We start from the raw sequence: 19,876 nt of genomic DNA on the forward strand, positions 1-19,876 counted from the left end.
GTGTCTTTATGAGTGTACTGTCAGGAGATGATGCAAGAAAGGGAGAGAGAGAGAGTTCACCCAAAGCTGATGTACTGTAGTTTTCCCCGCACCACGTTTTTACCGCAGACAGGCACAACCAATGACAGAGGTGTAACCTATCCCCCCCCAGCTGGAGGGTCATCCACCCTCCCAGTGACCGATCGGGTCTTTGCATTTGGAGGACAGTTGTTGTTTGTGTGCAGTGTTGTCATGGTTACTGTGTTCTTTCAGGAGAAGGACACCGGCAGGTCCTTGAGGAGGATGCTCCGAGTCCCTGATGGCCAGATGCCCTCCACTTCCCTGGCATCAGCCTAACTTCTGTTTGGATTTTCATTTGGTTATTATTATTAATATTATTATTATTATATGATTATATAATTATTATATTTTTTGTAAATGTTTTTATGATTTCCTGCTCAGTCAATTGTATTGTTATTTATTAAAGATTGTTCTACTCTCTCTTTGCACCGTGGTCAGACTTTATTTGCTGCATACATTTCGGATCTTGCCATGCTTCTGTCTACTGACTGTCTAAACTGACTAACAGCACAGGGACGGTACATTGTTAGTGTTATGTGTCAGTAGTTAGTGTGTGAGCTCCCTGGGGGACCACCATTAGACCTCAGTGTCCTGCTTTAGCAGATGAGCGTCAGGAACCCTCTTGACTCTCCACTCTCTCCTGCAGCCTCCACCCCACATTTTCTCTGGTAGGAATATTATCTGACTGACTGCAGAGTGGTAGGTTTTAGCCACAGTAGGGATCATAGCCATGGCCACCTCTCACCCTGCCACACACACACACACACACACACACACACACACACACACACACACTTACACCAAAAACACATCCACCTACCCACCAACATCCACACACACACTTACACACATTCACCCCACCACAACCACCCCCCACCCCAACACACACAAACACATCTTCCCACATCCAAAAACATAAGTACATACACACGTATTGTACACACAAACACATCTTCCCACATCCAAAAACACAAGTACATACACACGTATTGTACACACAAAAACATATACCAGCACACACACACCATAAACCCCCTCATCTCAACTAAGTGCACACAGAGAGAAAGCTGCAGTTCCTGCTGCTTCAGTGCATTCCCTTCAGCAGCGGGGTCCCAAGTGAGCACTTCCAGTCTGCTCTGGAGATAATAACTGCCTCTTTCACTGCAGTGCACTGAGGAGGCACATTCACACAAAACTCTGCTGCCCTCAGCTGCAGGTTACTGCGCCTCTCCCCAGATGACCCGCCGCTGCTCCTGCAGCGTCATGACAACACGTCAGTAGTCTGGTTCACACCTCACACCTTTACAGTAATGTCAACAGAGACTCTATTCAAAAGAAGGTGTTCAAAAATAAACTTTGAAGCAAACAAAGCAGGTATGTTTATTTTTGGTAAGAGCCATGCATCTAAAAATAATTGAAACACATTTCATAAATGAAAGCTGCCAGTTCCTCAGGCAAGTGTCATGGATTTCATTACATTTCTACTTGTGTCCAAACAGCAGGCTATTGCTTTTGAATATCAAGTTGTTATCACTCATGTGGAAATACATGATTCATTAAGGGCCGTTAGACCAACACAACCAAGTTCCATCAGGTAGTCTATGGAGAAACAGTTCCAGTTCCTTCAGACATTTGCAGTTGCTGTGTACTGACCAAAAAATGCTGTCTTTTAATGGACAGATACAGTCTTTCACATTTGCACAACGTGATCAGGATATCTGTTTAGCAACAAAAATTGGTACAAGTACTTGTTATAAGATAACATAACCTACATGTCTCATGCACAGAAACAGAAAGAGACTAAAAGATTTAAAAACGCATTCCTTAAAATTGAATAACACTGACACAGAATATCTTAAATACATCTTTGAATGCTGTTAACTATCTTATCAATTTGTCACCATGAAAATAACATGAGCGATATTGACCTGGTTATTTAATCAGGTTAAGGCACTATTCTGCTTTCAGTGTGTGGGTAGTTGTATTGGACCGTTTTAAAGCAAGCTGTAGGATTTGAGCTATCTGACAATCCAAGGTTCTCCAATACTGGTGGACTTAACAAGCACAAAAGCTTGTGATTTAATTTGGATTATATACAAAGAAGGATTCTGGCATTGGCATTTTATGAACAATAGATTTTCTATTCTCAGTATGAAAGAAACATGTCTTTTTCACAGAGTCAGGGTTTTACTAAAGAGACTTTACAGAATCTCATGATAAACAGTATAAATTGCAATTCTTTAAGAGTCCCACTCCATTCACAATGTCTCACAAATTCATCGCATTGACAGCCTCAATATGAAACAGCAGAATCTACAAAAATAGTACAAGTACATTTGTCAGGAATGCACACGTCTTTGCCAGTATACTGGTACTAGCTCCATGAAGCTTTACTCCCTGTGGTAAGAACACATAGACCAGTACACAGCCTGACACCCCTCTGCATGCTGCACCAGTATTGCTGTGACATTGTCAAACAGGCTCCTCTATTGCAATAATCAACACATGAAATAAGAAGAACCTTAACCTAAACCTCCACTTTTAAAAGGAACGATAAGAATGACAAAACAAATCTTGAAGTAATTAAATGAAGAAAAGAAAACATAGAAACTGCTGATGATTTCAATGCCAGTAACCAAACATTGTTACTTGTTGACAATCAGTATCACCTCTACGCAAGGACTAATTAAAGGATGTAATAAAAAAATAAAAAAGTGAGAAATAATAGAAAAATGAAAGGTCACTTTTGAAAAAAATACCCCCAAAACAGCTCTTTCAAACCTCCATGCCCCTCAGGCCTTTTCAGGACGTGCTCACTTTGCGGCGCCTTCTTCCTGGTCGCTGAGAGCCTCCTCTTCCTCAAGGAAGGGCGACTCGGCCTGTGTCTGTGTCTTCATCTGCTTCACTCCTGAAAGTTTAACACAGGAGGACATCATGAGAGGTCGTGAGAGAGAGAGAGAGAGAGAGAGAGAGAGAGAGAGAGAGAGAGAGAAAGAGAGCGAGAGAGACAGAGGGAGATATCATAAGACAAGGATGATAGGACACAAAAGGACAGCATCAGACAGGTTTAGGAACAGACAGAAAGAACTGGAGTAGGACATGACAGGGCACTATAAATAAGACAGGTGAAGGACAGCACAGGAGAGAGGGAGGGGTGTATTTGTTTGACTGTTGAGTTCAAATATCAACAATCTTTCTCCAGAATCGCTGACTACAGCTGCAGTTTTTGCCTAGGGATTTTGTCTATCGACAGTTAAAAGAATTTGCTTGTAAAGGCCACATAACGATGTGTTTGCTATGTAGCCTATGAATCTGTGTTTAAAAATGTACGTATGATATGGCGTGATTTTCGTGCCTCATTCCTGAATACACAGTGAGCAACTTTGAACTCTGTGTCTTTGTTACTGTTTCCCCATGAAATTAGGCTGGATGGTTTCCCCCAAATTGGACACCTTACCTTTCCAACAACAACAAAAACAGCACAGGATTGTTAATCTAGATGGATGTTATTCAATATACACCTGACAGATCCTGTGCAAATTATAAAAGGTAAGGTTACATGAAAGGAACTATTTTGCCCATCTGTGGGTAAGATTATTTTACTTTTTGTTGCTCCTATCCCTTTTCTGCGATTGGTTAATAGATTCAACTACATTTCCCATGATGCATTTGAGACATAATTCTAACTCTTTGCAAAATTGAATGAGCATGTCTAGGTCAAGCGGAGCGCACACAGAGAAAAGATTCCAAGCAAGTGAAATAATCTTTATTCGAGATAGTGTATATCTGATATAGCCTGACGATGTCATACTCATAATTATAGTCAAAATATGAGTCTGATGCTGAGCCATTGGGCTGTGATTATGGGGCGTGTTTCAACAAACCAGGAAAAAAAATGCCTCTTCGCTCAATTGGATACCTACAACTAATCAGAGCAACATAGTATGACCATCTGATACATTAAAACTTTTACCGGATCCCGTAAGAAGGATGGCAAAAACATATTTTCGATTGACAAATGCCTTGATCGCGTTTCTCTGTTCCTCTTTCAAAATGAATGCGCTGTCAATATCTGTGAGATATGCCTGCTCACGTACTTACTAGCAGCAAGGCTATAGCTAGCTACTATTTGTTTCAATGGATTTTTTGTCTAAGCATTAGCAATAACCTATCAATAATGGTCTAGAGTGCTTCAGTTAAGACCTACAATCCTCGGCAACATTCGTGTTGCACATACACAACTAACCAAGTCAATGTAGACATAAAAAAGTCGTGTAGATAGCTTAAATCATATAAAATATGTCCCACTAAGCTCCCGAGACGGTGCCATCTTTGTTCGATGTATAATCTATCTATCTAATCAACTCAAGAGTTGGTTGGTCATCTGTCCATCAACGTATAAAGCCCGCCCTTACAATTTGATTGGTCAGATCGCTTTTCCGAAAACTTGAATCTCTCCCAACTAGCTCAAAGCCAGACTGAATCTCCCAGACCAAACATTTTGTGGGCGGAGTTCAGGCTGGTATCCAGGCTATATCTGATATGAAATGCAAATAGATATTTGTGCGCTCAAACCAAGTATTTCTTTGCGACAGAAAAAAAAATATAATTTTGTGCGTGCACTCAGGAATGGTCAGGAACAAGATAACACCATGTATATTATATATAGGGTGTGAACAAATGTGGTGTGCGACAGGGAGAGAGAGAGTACATTATGTCACAGAAGGGAGTCTTTCACATGTGCAAAGGAACAGACCATCTGGTGTGCAGACACACTGGCACACGAGAACACCATCTTATTTATCTCACCGCTCTGCTCGTGGTTACAGTGAAATAAGGGAACAATTTGAAAACAGTCAACCTATTCACTCTGATGAGGTTCTGGTTTTGATAAGTTTCACTAAGCACTATACGACTATATCTGCACTATACGAGTCTAACAGATATTCCTAAGCACAAATCATACACAATACACATACTTAATTTGTATTGTGTCAAGATAATTCAGGTATATTTGTCTTTTAGAAACCCAACTTGACCCACTGACTGATCCCACACAGTATAATCTGGACACTGGCCAAAGCCAGTTGCTTTCACACAACACCAACCCCAAAAGTTTCGTTTATGGATGTTAGAACAAAAAGTGCTGAAGACTAGCTTTGTTTACCAAGATGCATCAGCTGGACCAGGTGATCATGTTACCAAGATGCATCAGCTGGACCAGGTGATCATGTTACCAAGATGCATCACTTGGACAGGTGAGCATGGTCCCAAGATGCATCAGCTGGACAGGTGAGCATGTTACCAAGATGCATCAGATGAGCATGTTACCTGGGGTGAAAGGGGGCTGGTGCTGGTAGGGCGTGTCTTTACGCCGGGGAGGAGCTCCCACTGCTGACAGCTCCTCAGATTCGGACAGCGTGTCAAGGTGAGACAGGCCCTGCCGTGACAGCGAGGCAGGAATCGAGTGGGGGTGGGGTGGATGTGGGTGTGGGGTGTCCCTGTCCTCCTCCCCGCATGCTCCATGACCGTCGGTCTGATGCTCTCTTCCTACAGAGAGAACACAACAAACACACACACCCACCCACCCACACACACAAACACACACACACACACACACACACACACACACACATACTATGAGTCCATCCTGAGGGGCACGGCTGGGGTCAACTTTCACAGAGAGGTAGCTCATCTTACTTACTGCTTAGGGTCACACATCACCACACTCAGGACTGATTATCAAGAGTCATGTTTGGAGAGCAGTAAAATGGCATTAGTGTAACATTAATGAGAACAAGAGCATGCTTGCTCGGCTAACAGAGCACTTTAACTGTGCTAATATTGAGATACACACAGACAGAATCAGCATGTCAATGCCAAACTTCAACCTCTTCAGATTAAAGACTTTCCCCACTAATGTTCTTCAAATGACAACCGCACGATACATATCTCACGTATACAATGTGTGTAATTATGTAGATATAGTACATGTGCAGCATAACCTTATTCTTGATAAATATATTTATTGACTTAACTGAATATGTCATAAACATAAATGGATGATCAGAAAACAAAAAAATGCAGATCTTGCCATCAGATAAAACATATGGACAGACACTCAGCAGTTTATAGCTTCCAGCTTTTAAAATACAGTTATCTCTTTATTTCTTTTCCAATATGTTTTAGGAGAGACTGCACTCATTCCATAACTGAATGCAACTGAAAACTACACAACAAAGAAAGAGAGTAATACAGCATGTGGCAGAAAATATGCTGTATATATTTTTGGCCTGACAGAGAGAGTATGCAGAGTTAAAAGTGCCTGAATGATGAAAACCTCTAACAGACAGCTATAAATAAATGAAAACCCATTTGTGAGTCTAATTCAAACAGTAGAAAATATTCAACAAGCTAATAGAGGTTGAATGGACAGCCAGGGAATTGTTTGAGGATTATGGATTGCATACTCTATGAAGATTACAATGTACTGTGATTAATGTGTGGACTATTATGTTACTGTACGGAATCAGTTAAACGCTTCAGGAAAAGCCTTGTAAAGTAAAAGTCCAGAATTGATGTACAACAGAGTGAAGACGCTACTGGGAGGTTATCGAGAAATTGTCGAGGGGCTTGACAAGTTTTTCTGCTGACACTCTGAAGCCTCTGGTGACTCTCCTGCATGGAAATATACGTAAAATAAAATAAAACGATAATAACAATAACCACAAACAAAAACAACAACAACAACAACAACAAAGAGAGAGACAAACAAAGCGGATTAGCCAAATCCGGTCACAACACACCTTGAGTGTTCAATATACAACCCAGAGATCAGCTGAGCCTTAGGCGGCCCAGATCTGGCCCAGTTCTGGCCCCAGTCAGGCTCAGATCTGGTTCAGGCTCAGTGGACTCATGCTGTTGTATACAGTGATAGCTGAGGACAGTCACTCTACATGCAAACTGTTGTCCTGTGTCCTTCAATGCGAGGAGGGACATCCAGACAGTGAAGACCTAGACCACAGCGGATTCGTGTCAAGTGGAGGCCAGATCTGCACTGCAGGCTGACTAAGATCCAGATACATGGGAATCAAATCTGTGGGTCTTAAGCAGAGGTGAAACGTTCACCATCAGGAAGTAGTGATTCATCCTGGTATTCCACTTTTAGCTTCTGGACAACCTACAGTGACTCAGCAGAGTTCCTTGACCAGGAAGGTCATCCCGGAAAAGGAAGTCTGCAGACTCAGGGTCTATAAGGAGCAAAAGCTCTGTGGTACTTTTACATTCCATCCCTGACTTTCACCTCATGCGTAGGGATAGGGAGTTCTTTGGATGACGTCCGATTTGGAGATGAACAATGTAAAGATGATAAGAGTGATGCAGTGTCCACTGTTACCCCATGAACATAAAACATCTTTATGTTTATAAATGTGCTATACAAACACAACTCAGTCTTATTACTAATATAAGCAGACTGTGGATACATGTCACAGTGAGGCCATCTAGATAGTTGGCCTCAGTCATGCAGGTAAGAGCGATGGAGGTCCACTGTGGCGCCTGGGGGCCTGGACTTACCCCCAGCAGCAGTGCTGCTGCCTGGACTGCCCTGCGTGCCAAGGGTCTGGCTGACGCACGCGTCATTGCCATTGGGCTCGGGGCAGTTGTGGTTGACCCACAGTGGGGACGCGGCATTGCCGTAGCGTTGCGCCGTGATTGGACTGGGCGTGTCGGGGCTGTCGGCAAGCCCCGCCTCCTGCTGCTGCTCCTGCCTCTGAAAGTGCTGCTCCACCACCAGCTGCAGCTCTACACCCGGCACAGGAGGAGGAGAGACAGCACAACACCACATACACACACACACGCACACACACGCACACACGCACGCACGCACGCACACACACACACACACACACACACACACACACACACACACACACACACACACACATAAACATACACACACACACACACACACACACACACACACACACACACACACACACACACACACTCACAGACACACACACGCACACACAGCCACACAAATCCACACACACAGGGGTTGTCAGCCCACAGCTTCCCATTTTTTAAGATTCCCAGCAGTCCTCACTGGAAGTCTTTCCAGCTGCTGTAGTGGTCCTAGTGGTGCTGTGCCTCAAAGGCAGGAATACTCCTAATTACCAATAATTCAAAACAGCCCATTATGGTTACTCTACGCAAGTTTCCATCTGTGGCATAAATTACTGTGTGTAACTAAATTAGCCACAGCTTCTTCCTATGGGCATTCGTACCCTCATTTGTTACAGGAGAGATATTATAACATGAGTACTGCTGAGATACACGTAGAACAATGTGGCAAGGTTACTGCTTATGAAAGTCAGCCCGTAGAATCACAGAATCTTCTAGAAAACAACTGCATAATGCTGATAAAGCTAAAATCATTCACTGTAGGTATCATATGAAGCCATTGAAGGTCAGGATTACATATGAGCCCTTGCGAGAGAATAATGTAAGCTGTATGACTCATAGAATGGAAAAATGATATGTGAAAGGCAAACTTCGCAAAGGAAAGAACACAAAAAAGCGTGACGCAAAAATTCAGGTTGTAAACCAAAGAATTCACAAACTAAATTCATGTACTTTCTCAGTGTCTTATAGCATAGCTGTTTATCATAACAGCTTCAAGTTCCTGCTGCCTGTATCTTTAACTATTGTAAATAAACCAACAATGGTGACCTTTTACAGCTCCCACAGTCCCTGTTGGTTACCCACACACTAACACACACAGCAACACAGCAACACACCAACCACGTCACTGCCCGGAGTGGCTTCTCCCATTATTACAAGGGTTACGATCTATGACCACGTAACGCAAGGAAGATACAATCACATACTGTGAAACTTCAACACAGAAAACAGGGGGGTATACGTGAAACATCTAAACGGTCATGCCCTGTGTTATTCATAGCATATTCACATTCATTCACTCTAAAGTGACACAATAAGCATAGATGATAATGTTATTCACAGTTCAGGGCACTCAAATCCATGACTTTAGGGCAGAAAGCAGAATATTCCTGATAGCTGAACCATGGAAAATGAGCCTGTCAGCCCTGAAGGAGAGCTATGCTATCCAAGTGCTCCACTCACTGAGCTAATTCACCAGTGTCTGAATAACACCAAAGTCTTGGGCTAGACTTCTCACAGAGAGTATTATGTATAGACCTAAAGTATAGTAAACCTCAACTGTAAATTGCTGTGGATATGAATATCTGTTACAAATTAATTTAAATGCTGTAAGATCTGCTTCTTGAAAGAAAGCAAAATTACAGTGAAACTGTGACTGCGCAACTTGTGTGTCTACGTAATTTTTCATCCGGGTGATTGTCACAGCCTCAGTAAACTGTCCTGGTTAACCTGTAACTCCTGTGTTTTCCTGGTCTGTAAGGTGAGCACTGAAGTCAACAGCAGGCAGAAGAGCAGACAGACATCCATAACCCCCCCAACCCGCCCCTTCCCCACCCACATCCCCACCCCCCTTTGCTGGAATGAGATGAGTGCCGTTCTACTTAATGAGATTTGAAAGGATGCTGAGTGTTCACTCATTACATAGAGCACTGGTCCGACGGCCGTCTGTCCATTTGAAAGCTGGGGTGGGGTGGGGAGGGGAGGCACTAGAAGGATCCGTGGATCAATAGAAGAAGCTAATGTGGATTTAGCACGTCCATTACAGGAAATGCCTTGGCCATGAGTCAGCGAATCAGACATTTGGTGCCGTTTCATATTGTCTTAAAATTCCCTGTGACAGCAGCCACACGTGATTTCGTCGGACTCAACGACCGAGCCAAGATTCTGCTCCAGTGAAAGAGTTTTGCCCTTTTCTGAACAACAACCACATCAACAGGTCTTTCATAGAAGAGTTGTTGTTCATTCACTGACTTGAGAGTCCATGATGCAATGGGCATGATGCTTTTATAATGGAGAGGCAGATTAACAATACTGAATGCGAGCATGTGTGTGGGACAGGTTTCGCTTAAATTTTCAATCAACGTAGATGTGACCTCTGCACTCATCCCTGTAATTATCTAGATGTGCAGAGCAGTTTCAATCAGGGTTAACAATCCAGTCTCTGTGATGCTATAAAAAAACGAACATGGTCTATTCTACTTCCAGGAGAATGAGTGTGATTAATCTTCCAGTCCATAATATTCTGCATCCTTTTTATGATCAACTGTTGAGGCCTAACAGTGCTGTTTCCTTTTGCATGCATGCTAACATACTGAGACGTTCTCTGTCCCCCTTTGTAAGAGGCCGTGCGCCACCAGTGTACCACTCTCCACAGACCCACTCACTAAGGCGCAGGAAAACTTAATAAAGAAATGAGGCTAAACAAAATGTCAGAAATGCGGGATGGTGGAGCAGGAAGAGACAAACTCAAGAGGAAAACAAGCCTGATAAAATGCAGGAGGCCAACAGCCAATCAGATGTCTGCAGTTAAAAAAAATAAGTACAGTGATTGGCTCAACATAACATACATGAGTGAAGATACAAGGCGGCCTAGCACAGAGGGTGTAGTTTATATGTCAGACCTTTTTGTTTCTGTGTGTGTATGCGCATAGATATGCATAATCATGACAGTATATGTACTGTAGGTTTGGGCCTGTGTGAATATTTATGTATAAGCATGCGTGTGTGTGGGTACGTGCACATAAGAGGTGCATGTAAATCTTCCTTTTTTTATGTGTAGGAGTGGGTGTATACATATGCATATGTGTATGTAGGTGTGAGCGTGCATGCATACAATGATGAATATGCTTGTTTGTGAGAATGTGCCTGAGTGTGTATGTTTATATATATGGGTGTGTGAGTGTGTGTTTGTGCATGCAAGTATGTATGCATGCGTGCGTGTGTGTGTGTGTGTGTGTTTGTGTGTGTGTAAAGCACCTCTCATGGTGGGCGGCGTGTAAACACTCTGCTTCCTCTGTGCAGGGGAGAGCTGTGTGCTGGGAGCCTGGCGGCAGCGAGGGGAATGGAAAAGAACAGCATGAGAGCACAGATCTGATTTCAACAACCCCCCACCCCCACCACACCCCACCTCCACTCTATTTCAGGAGCTCCGTCCCTCTCAGGTAATCAATGACAACCGCATCAGAGAGAGCGTCCTCCATACCGCACCACAGACCCGGCCTGCTGCTCAGGCTAACCTGGGCTAATGTGGTCAAGCATGTCTGTGGGGCAGTAAGTGAGGAGTGGGGAACTGCAATACGAGTCCAGAGTTGGTTCACGGGTGGAGTGGGGAGGATTGCAGTAATGAGGCTGTTGAGGATGCTCTTCTGGCTTTATACTATACATGGTAAATACAAAGGCAGTTGTATGGTACTTACACCTACAGGACTAACACACATAGCACATACAACATACTTAATATATAAATATACTTATATAAATATTTGATTTTGTATTGTAAGTATGTAAATAATGTAATATTAAAATTTGAAATGCCCTGTTAACATATGTCATGCCCAAAATCAGTCATAAAACCATTTGTCAGGTACAGTTGATGCTAAGTTTTGTAATACCCCATAGACTACAACTCGTAAGATACATGAAAAAACATGAAGCATCTATAGATTGTGCAAAAGATAAACATACCTCTCCCTGGCCGCTGGGTGTCTGTTTGTCATCTTTAAAAACAAACAAACAAACAAACAGAAAACATTCATGACTCATCCTGTCCATTTCCTCACAGTGTTCCCATTGATGGCTAACAAAATAGGCCTGTCCAGCCAGACAGCAAGGTCCAGTTTAACACAGAAGCAACACACCCGCCATGATCATAACCTGCTTAGTCATGGTTGTATAGTGAATCATTTATGATCTAAAAAACAACAACATATATTTCATTTAATAACACACAACCAGCAACGAGCAATTAGTCGAAACCATGAACCATGACTTTGTGGATGCGAAAAAGAAAGGCATTAGGCTATGCTGCGGGAAAGCTCTGTCCGTGAGATCGTAATTTTTCCCAGATTTAGACCCAGAACACATTCCGTCGATCATTCCCTTAGCCTTAACGACCTTTAGTGAAGTAGGATCGACCTGGTTCACGCATGAAATGACAGCAGAAATGCCTTAGACAAAAATTACTATCAATGGTTCGTTCCTTTAGCTGAACATGCTCTTTATGTTTGCCTTACATTATAAATTATAATATTTTACATGTTTGTTAGTACAGAGGTTATACAACTGCAGAGGGTTTGAGGTTACGCAACCATGATTTCTTGACACATTACGTGGAACGGTGTAATGTAATTTTCCGGGCCGAGACTAAACCGTCCTAAAATTACGTCTGTTTTGACTTAATGGAAAACCTCTCATCCACTGATGGAAATAATCATCATTAAATCTTTAAGGAAGGAAAATGGACACTAGCAAGTTCTTTGGCCACAAGTTACACAACACAATCCCTTATAAAAGTAGGGAAACGCGGGTAGAAATATGAATGAAAGTGGTCCATCTGTGATTAATACGTCCATAAGCATAGGAAAAGCGGGACATGAGCACGCTTACTCTCAGCTTCCAGTGTGCCCTGGAAAGAAACACTCTGAACGGTCCCACGTTTCGCATGAAGCACCTGAACAGCTCCCACTTAGACTTTGCCTTTATAGACGCTCCAGCCGCTTTGGGAAGCTAAGGGAAAGAGCCTGTTTATGGCCTGATTAAAACGAGCGCGGCGACACGGCTAGCTGAGGAAAAAGAACACAGCAACCTGTTTTAAACTTGACTCACCAGAGAGGGCTGTTTTATTACTAAGGCTATTACTTCGTCAATGCACCACTTTGTACGCATGAGGATGTTATTACTGAGTGGTATTGTAAAAGAGCAGCAGCTACCAGTGCCCATAGGTTTGGAACGGATTCAGTGCACAGTAACGCAATCAGCAGCGCCAGGGTAATGCATCCAAGCTGCTGGGCTTCAAACATATCCTGAGAACTGTAAAGATATGTCCCAGAGACTGTGAATCACGTCACAGAGCGGCCATGTGACGCAAAAGTTTAGGAATCTACAAAGATGGCTCTTTTAACGAGAGAAAAACTGTTTTTTTTTTGATCGTGTGAAGAAATACCAACTGGACAAAGGCCTGCTTGTTGTTTGAATGCTGTCCTGTACAGCGCTCCCACGTACACCCCCTACTACTCGCATCCAAAAAGTGGAAAATAAGCCCCAGTCCACCACTCGAAGCACACAGCCACACCAGCCCAATAGCCCCCCGTTTGTGTGAGAACCAAACCAGTGCATATAATCAGGGCTTAAAGTGGAGAAAAGTAAACCATTTTAAGGCTGATGCCTTCCAACCATTTGTCCATGGAGGATGCCAGCTATCATACAGCGGGCACAGCTTGGAAAACTAGGACCCAGGAAAAGTGTTTTGGAAACAAATAGGGTTTTGAGAGCCAATCATCCATAGAGCTCTTCTGCAGTGGAGTGAAATAATCACTTGCTTTGGTACACTAGAGGGGTCCCATTGGCAGCAATTGCATAAAGATGGGGTATGATAGTGCTTTGGCTGAGGAGGGAGGACGATATAAACACATGCTTGGGGGGAGAGGGAGTTAGCTGAGGAAAGATCTGGACCAGCGTGTCTTATGGAACGTAGGCCTACGTAATGAGGCCATTTTCAAATCTGCGGTGTTGCATTAGTTGGTGGGTGATGGGGCTGGCTTCTGTTTGGACATTTTAAAAGCAGCCTTCAAGATTTGTTGGCAGCTTGTCAAAGACTTAGAATATAAGATGGCTGCGGGTGCCAGATCAGTGAAAAGATCATGGGTAAGCACGGCCCTCATGGGTTCACAGCTTAGCAGTTACCAATGGAATATTGCCACTCTCTTCCTTGATGGACATGATTGTTGTGCAGTCCCACCAATAACCATGGAAAGTTACCTCAAAGGCTGAACACGATTTCAATCCATCGCTGTATACATTGTTCATTTTGAGCTGCTAGACCACCAGCTCCACTTTCTAGGACCATTATGGAAGTTGACACCTTACATTTTTCAGCGAATTCAATTACATTTTATTTATACAGCGCCATAACAATACAATTGTCTCAAGGCGCTGTACAGAGCCTGAACCTGAATTAAGTAGGGATGTTTTGGCTGGAGGTGTACTGTCCTGTTTGAAGTAATCTCACATGGTCACATGCCAGCTCAAGGCCATTTTGCGGCCTAATGATGACTGTGCCTCAGTGGAGGGGAGTATGTACTGAACTCTGTGTCTTCAGCATGTAACAGATGTTAGGTTCAAGGGAACGGACGAGTACTGACAGTTCTGCTACAAATGGCTGATGATACGGGGTGTGAAGGGCAAGAGCACAGAGTTGTTCTGTTCTACGTGGTTCTCGCTCGTTAACGCGACAGACCGTGAAGAGGGTTGTGGCGTTCTTGCGATGACTACGTTTGTTGGATTTGCCGCCACCCCACTGGCTCCATATGCTGAAGCCACATGGAAGGATGTTTATGCTGATACCAGCCGGCGACCCCAGCATCACACACACACACACACACACACACACACACACACACACACACACACACACACACACACACACACACACACACACACACACACAACATGCTACGCTGCTCTGCACTCAAGGTTAGATTACAGAACACAGAATCTCCATTGAACTCAACTTAACAACCCCCCCCCCCCCCTTCAGCTGGCTCATAGCATGAGACAAAACATTCCCCTGCATCATCACTTACGCCACTGATTATCAAACATTAAGGTCATGTTTGGAAATGTCTTTGTTTTAGTGCCTGTGAATGTAAAAAAAAACTTCTTTTTTTAACTAGTGTATGAGTGTTAAGTGTTATTCTTAATTTACCTACACTGGCAGAGCTCATTTGTATGGTAATTACGTTGATGGGAAACAAATTCATATTTAAATTCTGTCAAGCTAATCACAGCCTAAATTATGAATCGCAAATGATTCCAAACAGAGCTCATTATATCAAGAGAACAATAAATGTAAATGTCTACCATAACTGTCTCTGAGCTACTACCTCTGAGTGTGTCTGAGTGTGTCTCTGAGTGAGAGCTTCACGGCTAATTTCTCTCAGCTTTCCCCTTCTAAGCTCATTCATGCACAGAATACCAGATCAGTCTTACCTGCTGCGTTTGGATCATTGTAAATAACCAGAGTGGCAGGTGTGGGCCTTCTCTTTCGGATCTAGAAGGACAGAGGTTTTTACACATTACATTTGATAAGAACTTACCCCCTTCATTAAGTCACAATCCTGTTCCTGTAACACAAACTCAAGCCTTAGCATAAGTGCACTTTTCCAAACTGAACACTGGAATCTAATAAATGAGGACACTAGCGAACAGTGGATTCTAGACTGCTTCATTCTCGGAATTTCCCTTGGACACTGCGTGCACATGTGTGTCAAACTATGATGCACGGAGACTGGACATCAATTCAATCAATGACTGAGAAGACATGGGGGGGGATGGGTTGCGAACATTTACAATGCTCTGTTGGCGACACATGTCCAATAAGACATGATCTCATATTAAGAAGGCCCAATTCATTCTCATCCAAGGACATCACAATCAATGCAAAAGCACTCGAAAGAACAGGCAAAAAAACACTAAACCTTTCACCTACAATCTCTTCCATTTTGTTACATCATGGTTTTCACGCCTGTTCAGTGATATAGTTGATGAGGCACAAAGGAAAAGGCCTGATAAAGCCTGTTCTAATGGCGGTCTTAGTCAGCACAGCCATGCTTGAAACTGATTGGACACCGACCTAGCATCATCATAATTTTTTTTTTTTTTAGCACTTTGTTGTTGCCCCACCGTCAGCAAAAGTTCACCCCAGATAAAAGAGTGTAGCACATCGTTTCTGGCAGGGGAGCTGCTTGTGTGAAGCGTTTCTTATAATACAGATGACAGCCTCACAATGATGCACACTATGGTTATTGCTATGAGCATTTGCTTTTCTAAAATAGAAATGTCCTAAATGAAAAGAGGTATCAAGGACAATCAGTGAAGGCACCTGAGATTTCCCTGAGAAATGGAGTATTTTTTTCTTTGTGTAGCACTTGACACACAGAAGAAAGAAATCATCCTCTCCACAAAAACACCTCACACAGCAGAGCTGTTCCATAGACTACCATTAGCTCTAATCCCTATAATGTGCCCATATTGCAAAATAGATTTACCAGAAACCTGAACAAAGCAGAGAGCCCTTTGAGTGGGTCTCTAGAGGACCCCAATCCCTCATCCCCACCACGCACACACACACACACACACACACACACACACACACACACACACACACACACACACACACACACACACACACACACACACACACACACACACACAGACACACACACACACACACTCCATTACCCTGAGAGGAATAGGAGCTTTCCCAGTCCCAAGCACTCTCTCTCTCTCTCCTCTCTCTCTCTCTCTCTCTCTCTCGCTCTCTCTTTCTACTCACATGTTCGGATGCCTGTGGGTCCAGCTGGCTCTGGAACAGTGGCACAGAGAACTGGATCTTCTTGGGACTGTTGGGCTCCATGCTTTCCTCGCAGGACACGCAGAGTGAGACAGAGACCCGAGAGAGGAGGGAGGGAGTGGGGATAGTGAGCGTGAGAGAGAGAGAGAGAGAACGAGAGAGCAAGAGAGAGACTGAAAGGAGAGAGAGAGAAGACCTACTACTGGTGAGCAGCTGTGTGGCCAAGCTTACAGCTTACAGCAGCAGCAGCCTCCTCTCTGGCCCCCACCTCTTATGAGCACTCTGACTGCTCTCCCTGGACTGCCCGCCTCCCTCTTGCTCCACTCAGAGGGAGAGAAAGAGAGAGAGGGAGAGAGAGAGAGAAAACGTGGGAGGTGTGTATATAAATATACGTACAGGAAAGTCAAAGGAAGGAGAGATAATATGAGATGATAAACAACAAAAGAAGAAAACTAAATGTAAAGTGAGAAGTAAGTGCGAAAGAGGAGAGGAAGGGATGAGAAGAGAAGGGAGGAAAATACTTTGGTCACGTCCCGACCCAGAAAGAAACAAAACAACAGATTTCTTTCCCCGGCCTTCTTCCACGAAATCTCAAAATCAGGCAAAAGCAGTGATGGGGCTGCTCCACCAATCTCAGTCTCCAGCACCCCTGCACTCGCTCTCAGACTACCAGCAGCGCTGTCCTCCTCTCTGCACTGGACTCCCTCTCCAATCGGCTGCCTCCCACGATGGGCTGGGCTGGGCTGGGCTGGGCAGGGCTGCTATCTGTGAGATACAGCGCTGCCTCCTCCCTCTTTCCCCAGTATCATTAGCAACACTCACAGAAGTGCAATATAAACCCCCACCGGGACCTGCTGATGCGTCCTCCATTATTGATGATCCAAGTTCAGGAAGCTGCTGGTAATTTTTTCCCCCTCCTCATTCCCCTTCCTCCCTCCCTCCCCCTCTGCCCTCCCTTCCCAGGCTCTCTCTCGTCACTTTTCCCTCCCCTTTCTTTTTCCCAGGCCAAAGTAAACCTCTGTGTTTTATAATGCAGGACGTCCTCAATCAACCATGGCACGTCATTTGTGGATTTTTTAATTATTCAAAATGACTTCGGTGGAGAGTTATGCATCAATGTCCTAACAGGCTTTTATTTTTAGGTTGACCTGGCTAATATTGTCAGTGCGGCAGGTTTTGTTCATTATAATTCCTTCTAATGAAACATTTACAAATACTGTATTAGCCATTTGTTCAGCTAACCTCAATGAGAGGACTTGAGGAAAGACTATAAATGGACCACTCTTTGAAAAGGTATTTCTTTGCTCTTCGGCTGACAATCTGAATGAAAAACACAATGAGGCCAGGAGGGAAACTTCAAACAGATACAATAGGGGGCACAATTCTGAACTCTAAACTTTAACTTTTACAAAAATAACATCACTGTCTTTTACACAATTATTCACAAGTCTGCACACAACCTCTCTAGCACAACACTGTAGCCTAGTATTTGATAGAGAGCAACTAGACGCTCGACATCCCTCCATACACTCATTAACTTTCCTATGTGCTGGTAAGCTTTTTTTCTGGACAGTTCCATTGCATATCACAAGTGCTTCAAAACACACTGAGGTGGGACAAAATGTTTTTCATGACCAGTCAACAAGTCCACCTCTGTAGCCGTTGGCGCGGGGCCCTTCTGCCCCAGCTCTTGTTTGTGCCAGTGCACCAATGGTGCCCATTGAGGTGGCATGAGGTCATCCCCCCACACTCCAGGAACACCCAATGCACCTGAGGAAATGCCAGGGAGTTAGAGTAAAGCCTTCAGGGGGTCGAAGGGGTTGGAGTGGAGCCAGAAGACCGCGGCATGGCTTGATGTTGGGAGCTAGGCTGCGTTAGAAGGGACCCCTTGGGTGTCGTGACTTGAAATGTAGGGTAACCTCAATCGACACAGTTTAGTTGTTTAACTAACAGCTCACATTTATATTCAGGAGGAATTATCTGTTGAGAATTAGGTCATCGGTTTTCCACTGGGTTGCCAGGTTTGGGGTGCCGCACGCACGGCGCCACACTCACTCCACACCAATCCAGGAAAAGCACATTTTCCAAAACACACACGCAAGCCCCTCTCTGCGCAAAACACCACAACCCAACACAGGCCCCGTTGTTTCCTCCCAGAAGCGAGAAGGAGTGATTGGAGGGTGAACAACAGTAGGAGACTGAGAGTGCAGACATGCAGGGTGCACACGAGTCCGCCAGACTCAGTCTCTGAATGCACAGCAATCTTCTGGTGCCAGCAGTCAGCACACAGGACACAGCAGGTACACAAGCCAACTTCCACAAGCTGCAAATCCTCCTAGAAAGTAATAGGCCCAACAAAAAAAAAACCCGGCACAGTTAATCTTTTGTAAGAGTCTCTATACATTTTTGGAGGAAAAAGAAACCCTCTCAAATGATCTGAGATGAACTCGAGGCTTGGTCTGTAGATGCAGTTAGTATGTATTATCATGACTTTACCTGACCGCTCAATGACACCTGTGTGTCAAATCACCAGAGCAGACCTCTTCAGCGGCAGCTCTTTCAAGAGTTTATCCCTGTGGTGTGTCTGCCAACCCCATTCTGTGGCCCACTGCACAAAAGGGCTCCTTATAATATCAAATCCCTTAAGCACCCATTCAACCTGCAGTGCCACCGACAGATTCATAATGTGGCCCTGTCTGAGAGACACGTTTCTATGGCAACACGGGCCCAGATTGCACAGCCAGTGATGGGGAAATGAGAATGACATTTATTCATTTTCTTCATAAACATGGGTGTGTGTTTATTTATTTTAGGGACCTTTTTGAGTGCTTACAGAAAAGGGCAACAGACAAAGAGGCGATAGCACTTAATTTAAATGAAGCTGTTGGAAGGGCCTTATCATCAAGAGCAGTGTGAATTGCTGGGGCATTGTGCATATTGTTCACAATAAATAGGAAGTGGCGTTGAGTTGAATGTTCAGCTGAGGAGATGAGATTTTCTGCATGGGACAAATTAAGGACCAGGGACAAATGAAGAGACAAAAAAAACTAAACACAATGGTATGAACCATTGTGAGCAACACCTCGAGAAGATGTCATACGGAGGCAGATCCTTGCTAAGCTGTCTGCAATTATCAGCTCCCTATTGTTTTATCTGCTCATTTGTAAAGCACTTTGAATGTGTATGTATGTGCTGTTTTGCATTAGATAAACACCACCACAACAGATTTACTGAAAATAAATAAATCTTTATTAATGATCTGCTTTAGACATCATCCCTCAT

At 43.8% G+C, this 19,876-nt stretch overlaps 2 protein-coding genes across 2 annotated transcripts in view; one reads left to right on the forward strand and one right to left on the reverse strand.

Moving 5' to 3' along the window:
• The window catches only part of pde1a (phosphodiesterase 1A, calmodulin-dependent), a gene marked incomplete at its 5' end in the record, with an annotated part of 40,007 nt that extends 39,659 nt beyond the window's left edge, over positions 1 to 348 (forward strand). The window contains one exon of the mRNA XM_080839986.1: positions 253 to 348. Coding sequence (XP_080696112.1) covers positions 253 to 299 — 47 coding nt within the window. The 3' untranslated portion in view covers positions 300 to 348. The remainder of the gene's footprint in view (positions 1 to 252) is intronic.
• Positions 349 to 1,603: 1,255 nt separating this feature from the next.
• On the reverse strand, positions 1,604 to 16,657 carry ppp1r1c (protein phosphatase 1, regulatory (inhibitor) subunit 1C; the record flags this gene model as incomplete). The annotated part of the gene is made up of 6 exons (XM_080838434.1): positions 1,604 to 2,968; positions 5,392 to 5,610; positions 11,002 to 11,068; positions 11,710 to 11,741; positions 15,232 to 15,292; positions 16,577 to 16,657. The coding sequence occupies 6 exons, from the start codon at positions 16,655 to 16,657 to the stop codon at positions 2,874 to 2,876; spliced, it is 555 nt and encodes a 184-aa protein (XP_080694560.1). The 3' UTR covers positions 1,604 to 2,873.
• Between the last annotated feature and the right edge of the window lie 3,219 nt (positions 16,658 to 19,876).

Source organism: Sprattus sprattus (assembly GCF_963457725.1).
Source record: "Sprattus sprattus genome assembly, chromosome: 5".
In the NCBI taxonomy this organism is placed as follows: domain Eukaryota; kingdom Metazoa; phylum Chordata; class Actinopteri; order Clupeiformes; family Clupeidae; genus Sprattus; species Sprattus sprattus.